Source organism: Tribolium madens, unplaced genomic scaffold (genome assembly GCF_015345945.1).
Source record: "Tribolium madens isolate multiple individuals breed KSU strain unplaced genomic scaffold, Tmad_KSU_1.1 Scaffold_3;HRSCAF=73;Tcas5.2_LG2, whole genome shotgun sequence".
Lineage (NCBI taxonomy): Eukaryota > Metazoa > Arthropoda > Insecta > Coleoptera > Tenebrionidae > Tribolium > Tribolium madens.
This window is the reverse complement of record NW_025401006.1, coordinates 13,353,613-13,363,278: the sequence shown is the minus strand read 5'-3', so window position 1 is coordinate 13,363,278 and position 9,666 is coordinate 13,353,613. Positions and strand designations below refer to the sequence as shown.

Here is a 9,666-nt window from a genome sequence, read left to right as displayed (position 1 = left end):
AAACAAACATATGTAAAATGTTCTGACAAGTCAATTGGTGTTGGAAAACTCGGAAAATCCGGTCATCAGTTGAACAAGAAAATAGTCAGAATTTCAAAATTCACAGAATTTCAAGTTTTGAAGTTAAAATTTTAAAAATTAAACAATACATTTGATGTTTTTTTTAAGTCTGAATTAAAAAAACAGAACTTCAGAACAAAACGTGAGTTTTGAGTTTTAAAGTAGAATTCAGAAAATTAAACACATTTGATATTTTTAAAGACCGAAGAAAATAAAGTTTTGTAAAAAAATTACTTAAAGTGGCTGAAGTCACGTAAGAAAAAGCAAGTTTTGTGTTTCTTTTTACAAATATACAGAGTGATTCAGATAAATAACATGCCGAATTACTAGGTATAGTTTAATATGCACCTTTACAAAGCCATCTGAGACGAATTAATCTGTATGTATCCTATGAATAAAATTAAAAAATAATTTTGATACAATTGCAACATTTTTTAAAATAAATGACAAAATTTATAAATCAAGTAAAACAATAAGTAAAATAATTAAAAAAAAACAATTATTTAGAAAAAAATAAGGTTAAACCAGTTTTTTGTTTTTTAAGATAAAGAGTGATTCAAATAGAGAAACTTAACGTTTCTCCACAACTTTTTATGCAATTTTTGACGAAAAATACCTTAAATTCTTATTTAAATTAACAGTTTTGTTTTCAATATACTGAGTGATGTCAAAAAACCTGAAATAGTGTTATATTTCCACTCTGTATATTTTTGTTGAAAAATTCATCGAAACTAGAAGTTGCAAGTTGAATTTTTTTTTCCAAAACGAGATATTGCAAAGTAAATTTCAAAATTTTTTTGAAATTGTGAATGTGAATCCCCGAAAAATAGTCTCAAACTATTCGAAAACTGTTTTTTAGACGTAAAATCACGCGCTCAACACAATATAATCGGTTAAAATGCTCTAGGACGAATAGTTTCCGAGATATAATTTTTTTTTATAAAAAAAAAAACGGAAAATTATCGCCTCTCGAGCTAAAACTATGATTCCGATCGACTTCGGGTTTTCAGCATTCGTTAGATACTTATAATCAAATTCCGAAGTTTTTTCTAATTTTCGTGAGAATTATAGTTTTTGAGAAAAACGTGTTTAAAATTAAAAAAAATTTCAAAATACTTTTTTGACGAAATAACACTCCAGAGTAACAATATTTTGGGCTATACATACGTAAAATGATCCGTAAAATCGATTGGTGTTGAAAAATACGGAATATTCCAGGTAATTTACAAGTTATGAATAAATTTGTAAATTGATAATTTTTGTCAATATCAGCAATGTTCTTACAAAATAAAGGTAAAAACAGTCTAAAAACGTCAGAAAATTGTTCTTTTGACGTAAAATTATGAACTCAACATAATACTGGTTAAAATGCTCTACGACGAGTAGTTTTCAAACTATAGTTTTTTTGAATTTCTCTATCAAACTTCTGATTTTCTAAACATGTAAAACGCCAAAAACACTAAAACAGTTGAAAAACATGCTTTTCTCGCCTACAACCGGTTAAAATGCTCTACGACGAGTAATTCCCAACCACTCACCAAACAACATTTTTTGGTTTTGGTATAAAAGGATCATTGAGAAACTTCCTTAACACCGTCGTACACGTGTCTTTGATCTCATCTTTGCCCAAAGTCTCCATATACTCGGCCTCCTTCCCCGAAATCCACCCCAAAATAATCGTTTCAGTAATTTTCGAAAACGAGTAGATTTTCTTGTACCAATTTTTGCTCAAATCATTCTGCCCCTCAGGATGCTCCGTATCCGCCTCCCACAAGAGCAAGACTTCGGTGATATTGGGGTGCAAAAAGGGGCGCTCATACTCCAACAAAATCTTATCAACAGTCCCGAATAACAACCGATCAATCGCCTCGCGTTTATACTCGGGCAAAGGGGGCTGAAAAAGGGTGTCTTTGGCGTGTTTGAGGACCCCGAGTGGGACAGTGCAGATGACTTGATCGGCTTTGAATACTTTCCCGTTATCACAATGTATTTCAACGTTTTTTTCGCTTTCTTCGATCACAGTTCGATCAGAATCATCGGAGTCGTTTCCGTTATCAATACTGTTTCTTTTGGTGAGATTCCAGCGGATTTGGGTGACAGGGTGCCCCACTAGGAGGTTCTCGGGGGGGATGGCTTGAGTCAAAGGCCCCAGGATGGAGCTATACCCCCCTGGGAGGGTGATGTTGCCCCCTTGCAGCTCRGTGTAAGTCCCCAACTCGAGTAAATCAATCTCGTTCATATCGTCACACCCACTTATGCAAGTCTCCCGTTTRAACAAACACTCAAACAACAGTTCCCTCAAYTGTCTATCACGGGGGTCTTGGATTTTATCCAAGTACAAACTCACTTCTAGTTTAATGTGGTCCCCGACACTGTCAACCCCCTCAGGGGGCAAATACTGCGAGAGGAAATACTCCTCGCAGCGCCGCAGAAAACACAGATATGCCTCGTAGATCTCGTGCAAGGTGGCAAAGGGGACCTGCTTGCCGTTTTCCGTCGCTGCGACCACTTTGTGGGGCTTGGGGGTTTGCATTATGTCGACGAGACCGTGTTGCATGGCCAGTTCGTAGACGGGGTTGCCGAGGACGCCGTGYATCCAGTTAGCCCCCAATTCTACCGGTTCGTTACCCATTTTGATTTGCACGATGCGYCCCCCGASTCGGTTTCGCGCCTCCAGGAGTTTGTAGTCGCTGAAACCGTTCTTGGAGAGGTGGTAAGCGGCGGAGAGGCCTGCCATGCCGGCCCCCAGGATCAACACTTTACATTGCGACGGGTCTTTGTCGTGTGGGGGGGCTTCGGAGCTCGACATTGTCGCGGCCCCATCAGCTGAGAACTGTCACTGTCATAATGACAGATGTCAAAAATTTGAACGATTATGCAAAACGCAAGAAAAAAAATTAATTGTTACACTAAATAATTAATCGAGCACAAATAAGAACATTAAGAAACTCAACTTATTGTAAAAAATAATTTTGTGGTTTTTTGTTCGGACGCYGCCATTTTCGGTTGCAAACTCTATACCATAGAATATACTCAATATTGTCACTGTCATAATGACAGGTGTCAAAAATTTGAACGATTATGCAAAACGCAAGAAAAAAAATTAATTGTTACACTAAATAATTAATCGAGCACAAATAAGAACATTAAGAAACTCAACTTATTGTAAAAAATAATTTTGTGGTTTTTTGTTCGGACGCGGCCATTTTCGGTTGCAAACTCTATACCACAGAATATACTCAATATAGAAAATCAAGTAACACACAATTTTCCAGTCGTCAAAATTTCAAGCCTGGCGCCGTCTCTTGTTTGTATGTTCAACTAAAATTGGCGGCAAATTTAAATACTTTATCATTCAATTTTAATTTTCCTATTACAATTTAAACACATAACCAAAATTTTCAATAAAATCAGTTATATGTGTTTAATAATAATATTTTGGTTATGATCAAGACATAAAGAAGCACATACAATGGWCTTAAATTGTTTATTTATGCATTTAACAAAATTGTACCACACATTATGATAGCATTCACTAAAAGTACTAAGTAAATGGATTTGYTTTTTACATTTTTGACTGAATTCTTAAAAAATCCTGCCGTTCAAGATAGTTTCTAACAAAATATAACTGAAAGAAGATAGATTAGGACTGTAGTGTAAATGGGCACTACAGATTTAGATGGCAACCTGTATTTTTGCTAATATATACTCCAGTCGGATTTTGTGAAAGAGCAGTACATCTGACTTGTGGATTTCATGCCTTTTCAAGTTGATAGAATCACACAAAACTTTAGAATTTTTTGCATAGTTTCCTTTTGATATGATTGTCTCAGGTAGTATAAACCTTAATAGCAAAAGTCCTTCTTTAGCCCAAAAAACTGTTGCAAAGACTTTATCGTGTAAATTTTTGTCTGAACTTCTTATACTTAATTTTGGAATCAAATCATTGATTATTGTCTCATTATCAATTGACTAAAATGTTGAGCAAAAATTTCTCGGTGTGTAACAGTATCTGGTCACAATTGACTTGCCACAGTAAACGGAAATATCCGACATTTCATGAAACTAGAATATTTTTTAAATAGGTAGAGTTAAAGAATATGGTTAATTATTACATCGCACGAAATATTAGGTGTGTAGCTGTAAATGTCCTTCTCCAGTTCTGTAATACTGTAAGTTTCTGTAGGCCAAATGGTTCGTCCAGCAACTGCGTTTCTCAAAGAAAAAAATAASAACTGAGAATTGTACACTTTAATTTCACCAGAGTAATTAAATTCTTGACAAAAATTTCCGATAACTTTTGTTGTCATTTCATGTGTTTTTTCATCAGCATAGACGATGAATTGATTTTCTTTATCTGTCCATTTTTTCTGTAAAAAAATGTAAAAGATGCGACGCATTAAGTAGAAGTCAAAAAATAGGTCATTTCAGTAAAAACTTCATGAGTATTATTCTCATATGGTTCATCCTGTGAGTTTCCTTTGAATGATTCAAGGCTCCTCCATAAAATCCCAACGGCAGTTTTCCTACACAAGACAACTAACATTATCAAATATTTTTGCAAAAACTCACTAACCTGGTTTGATAATTCTGTGATAATCCTCTATTCCACTTTTAAGACTTACAGCAGCTACGGCCAGTTCACAGTTAAAATACTTAAATACTTATTCTCAGAAGGATAATACGTCAGATTTCTTTAAAATTTCAGGATTAACTAAATCAAATTTCTAACGAATTCTTGTATTATGATAGTTTTCTTAGAAGAACAAATTATGTTAGAAATTAGTCTTTAACTAACAAGCAGTGCTAAATCTCAAAAAATGCAAATTTAGAGCGAGATATTTTTATATTGTACAAGAGTTTTCTTAGAAGAACTCAATGATTTGCTACATAAAAAAGCACTTTAGAGAAAAAAACATATTTTTTTAAATTTCCAACGTATACCTGATTTTTTTAAACTAAAATTATGTTAGAAATTAATTTTTAACTAATACGCAGTGCTAATTTAGAGCGAAATTTATTTATCTTTTACAAGAGTCGTTTCCCCTATCCGGGGACTGCTTCGAATTCTGTTGTCATTCATTTTGCGTTCTTAAACGTCGAATAATTCGCGAATTAAATTTGAATGCAGTTAAATGTTCTATAAATTGGCCACAATTTTACTAGACTTAAAATTAAAAAAAATGTAGCTAAAACCAGATATCATCAGTTTGAAATTCAACAAAAAGGAAAGCTTCTTGCAGGTACCGCTTGTGTAAAATCATTATTAGGGGTTAACCCCTCGATGGGGGGTAATAACAGCTGTAAATCATGGAAGAAGCTTGAGATTTTCGGTCCAAGAGTAATGGGGGTTGCATCCAGCCCTTGACGAATCAAGAGTTTTGTTCAATACTCTGGTTAATTTTCACAATTATATTCAACATCAGCAATAACAGTGCAACAAGCAAAGGTATAAAGACAAAAAAATGCGCTTTTTCCACAAAATAAATTTATTAAATGAAGAGAAAGCAAAATCTTATCAGTAAATAAGTCTRAATATCATAACACCATTCTCACCAGTTCTATCATTTTAGATAAGTTGAMATTAGTTCTACAACATGCTTTTCAGGATTAACTTGAATTACATTTTTCCATTCGGATGTATTTCGAAAGACAAGCATATGAGTAGTATAATCACCATCCACAGCCAGACCWATAAGAACGTAGTTCTCAATTTCAGACTTCAGCACCTCTAAACCTCTGGCAATGCCAGCTTTACTGTCGGATCCGCCTTCTGTTTTTTTTTTACCAGGTAGAAGTCCAACTATATCCTCTGCAGCAGCAAGGGAGCTTTTTGTCTTACATCCAATTTTMCCAGGTTCACCAGTAGCKTCAGAATTGAATTTAACTTCAATGATAATGGCGAAGTTGTCGTGACGCCCCCAAACATCAATCTTGACATGACGTTCCTCGCCATCATTATGAAAATATTTTACTYTAAAATCCACCGCACCTGTCTCATAWCGAGCATAAAGCGTTAAGATTGCACATATGTGGGCGCATATTGTAGCTTCGTTTGTACACTTCAGAGATTTAAAAATACAATTCAAGTGTTCACAGAGGTTATTTAGTTTGTTGTGAAACTCTGTAGAGTCTAGCGTTGGTAATGACTTGAAGATCTCTCCGCAAGAAGTCAATTTTGATTGAATTTCTTTTGGAAGATTTTTATAGTAAAGCTTGAACAAATTTTTGTAATGGCTTTTAATTTCCAGATTTGGGATTCTTACATATATCTTTTCGCTCTCAGCAACATTTTCTATTGGTTTCTCTAGATTGTGTGCCAAATAACCTTGTTGTAAAAAAAAGTTGAAAACTGCATTTGGGTTCGGGTCTATTTCCCTACGAAACAGCCCGAGAATATGTTGAACATCTACTGCCTGCTGATATTCGATTTCAATGGTACCAGAATCTTCATAAAACAGTTTTTGAATAGCACTCATAATTTCGGCAGATTTCCTGAGTACTGGCACAAGTTTTCTAGTCAAAAAACCTCCGTCCCTCCAAAAACACCATTCTCCGAGATCTCTACCTTGTATGTAGTTAAGGACGGAGAATAAGCAGTATCTGGCATCTTTCTTGTATTCACCAGAACAGTAACGCTGATAATAGCCGTTGTATTTTGCGTTGATGTCACTAATTATCTTCTCGGTCTTCTCAACATCTCCCTCTGAGCCATAGAGTCTCTTCACTAAAGTTTCAACCTCTTGAGTAGTCAATCCGTAATATTTAGAAAATCTCTCGTCGCTCAAGAAGTATACCGGCAGTGTGTTGTCCATAGATGACAGTCCAGAACTTACAAAATTGCAAATGCCAGTGACCAAGGCAGCTTGAAGCTCTATCTGTTTATCTCTTGATTTCAAAATCGAACATATCACCCGAGTGATAGTAGTTCCTATCTCACGTACTTGTTTTTCAGAAAGCTTCCTCTCCATGGCGGCTACACAAGGCTTGTCAACTTCATCTACCAAAAACACTGGTTTTCTCCCCCAATGTATCCTCAAGCTCTGAATCAAATTCTTCAAACCAATGATCACTTTCGTAACAGAGAGATTCTTAAGGTTAACATTACTGTAGTTCAACCAGTCTGTACATATTTGTTTCAACTTGACATGTTCAGGATCATCAGATTGAAATTCTTTACTATTTATAAGATACTCGTGTTCGAAATAACCCTTATTCACTTGCTCAGCACAAAAAAATATTGCCTCTGACTCATTTTTAACTACACAGTCTTTGAAATTGAATGAAACTACAGGATGTCGCCCAAAATGTTGGATGACAAATTGTTCTCGTTTTAAGATTAAACATTCTTCATATTTTGTGCCCTCAAACTGTCTAAGAAACACTTTCATGTTCTTTGAGGGATTCGATCGAAGATCTTCCATTGTTGGGTCCTTTGCAACATCTTCCTTTGTCTTTGTATTTTTATCTTCAATGTCGCAGAATAAACGAATCATATTAAGGTTTAGAGTTTTGCCAAATAATGATGGTGCAAAAATCATGACGTCCGTCTCCTTCTCTCCCTGTAGTAACTCCTCTATGAGCATTGTTCTATCCACAAATCCCTCCAACTTGGCAACATCTTTAAACTGCTGAGCATTTAAGTTGATGACAGTTAGCTGTAAAAGAGAAGAAGCATTACAGTTACCAATTAGCACAAGTCATTAGGAAGAAGAGTTGAAAATTTTATGTTGATAGATGAAACAAAAGTTAATTACCTTGAACTGGAAAATAGTGTAGTGGTACGTAAAAAATWGGAATAAATGTAAACTTACCTTCGACATGTTTACAACTGAATTTACGTCATCTGCCAGCTTCTGCCGTTTACAATCAGGTGAAGACATCAAGCTGCAAACAGATTATAGTAGTAAATATATTAGAGGTAGTCCGGTCAAATTAGTCATAAAAATAGTGGTCAAATAACAAAAATTCCGACAGAGCTAAATTTTGGTGGAGACTTTGAGTACACCATTAGAAATAAAGTGTCAAAAGTCCCCATCGATCCCATGTGTGCTAAAAAAGTTATTCGAGGTCAAAGGTCAAAATTTGATGTTTTTTAGATTTCGTTTGAAAACGGTAAGTTTTATCAAAAAAGTAGTCCAGACAAAAAAGATAGACCTTAAAATTATCTACAAAAAAGGTCCTTATACTTTTTTTTCTAAGAATCACCATTACTGAGATATCGCGATTTTGAAAGTTGAAGGAGTCACTTTCTATGTGATATGCACATACAGAGTGCGTCAGAAATCGCGCCCCCAAAAAAATGCTATATAGGGTAAGGTACCAGGAACATGAAAAAAATTTTTAAAAAATTCTATTTATAAAAATTTCGAAGTTATGAGAGTTTAAATTTTAAATTTTGCCTTTATTTCTTCTTTATGTTGAAAAAACAATTTTCCAAGTTTTTTTTGCTACAGGCTATTAGAAGAGGAATCAAGGAAACTGAAACTGTGATAAGCCTCAGGATTCAAACATTTGTGTTGTATATGGAGGTGATCAATTTAATGATATTAAATATGTATATTTAATTAATTGTCGAAAAAAAAATACTTCTAATAAAAGCGATCTAGTGCAATATGCGAGGCAATATGAGACCTACCGTACTATAAAAAGCCTACATAAAATGAATGAAAATCTAGATATCAACGTAGGTTCAAGAGAAAAAACAGCAATTTAATAATAATAATATAGAGAAAGCTATTAGTAGAAATAATCATATGATGAGGACAAACAAAGTATGGAAAAAACAGTAATATTTATAAATGAATCAGGATTATATCCTTTAATTTTATCAAGAAGCAAAAAAAAATTTACCTAGATCAGAAGTATTTCCCAGAATAAAAAAGCATGGCAAATATAAAAGAATAGAATTGGAGCAATTGAAAAACGATAATTTGAAACTGAGAGATTTAGTATAAATGGAATCGGTATATAAACATGGAAAAAGAAATTTATATGAATATAGTATACAAAATGATTAAAAATTTTAAAGAATTAATAATGATGTTGAATAACAGTAAGGCAAAAAAAGCTGGGAAATATTATTTTAAATTAGAAGAGTTGGTAGATAAATAAGAAAATTACGTAAACGAATATAATTTTTAAAGCAATATAAAATTAATCCTAATCKATTAAACCTGTTTGATTTTATAAATAAAAATAACTACTATAAAATTAATTTGAGTACGTGGTTTAGAGATCTATGGTTTCCGTTATTTAAAAGAAAAATATAATAATAACAAATAGTCATTTACGCGATATTAAGAAAGATTTAAAGAAAATTTTAGAAAGCTATAAAATAGCATCGCCGTCTCCATAGAAATAATCCTTTTCTCGCCTCGGCATTTTTTGAGTTCAAGTGATTCCCGTTGGCGCTTTAATCTGGGGAAAATTTTTGACAAATCCAGTTTTTTACCTTAAAGGGTTCAATCTCATAATATCAATTCTCCCTGGCGTATCTTGTTTTGTTGTATCCTTCCTTCCCAGCATTTATTAATTGCGTTATTTTTCGTTAATAATTAAAAATTATTCAGTTTTTCCTTTGTAACCCCCGTAACTAAGAAAAAA

General features: G+C 33.8%; 2 protein-coding genes across 2 annotated transcripts in view; both read right to left on the bottom strand.

Moving 5' to 3' along the window:
- The window catches only part of LOC123007850 (peroxisomal N(1)-acetyl-spermine/spermidine oxidase), a 4,617-nt gene extending 1,548 nt beyond the window's left edge, over positions 1–3,069 (bottom strand). The window contains exon 1 of the mRNA XM_044403330.1: positions 1,599–3,069. Within this exon, the coding sequence (XP_044259265.1) occupies positions 1,599–2,869 (1,271 nt within the window). The 5' untranslated portion in view covers positions 2,870–3,069. The remainder of the gene's footprint in view (positions 1–1,598) is intronic.
- A 2,462-nt stretch (positions 3,070–5,531) lies between these two features.
- The window catches only part of LOC123007313, a 5,530-nt gene continuing 1,395 nt past the window's right edge, over positions 5,532–9,666 (bottom strand). Inside the window, exons 2-3 of the mRNA XM_044402545.1 lie at positions 7,875–7,947; positions 5,532–7,718 (exon numbers count right to left, since the gene is read on the bottom strand). Of these exons, the coding sequence (XP_044258480.1) occupies positions 5,625–7,718; positions 7,875–7,943 (2,163 nt within the window). The 5' untranslated portion in view covers positions 7,944–7,947 and the 3' untranslated portion in view covers positions 5,532–5,624. The remainder of the gene's footprint in view (positions 7,719–7,874; positions 7,948–9,666) is intronic.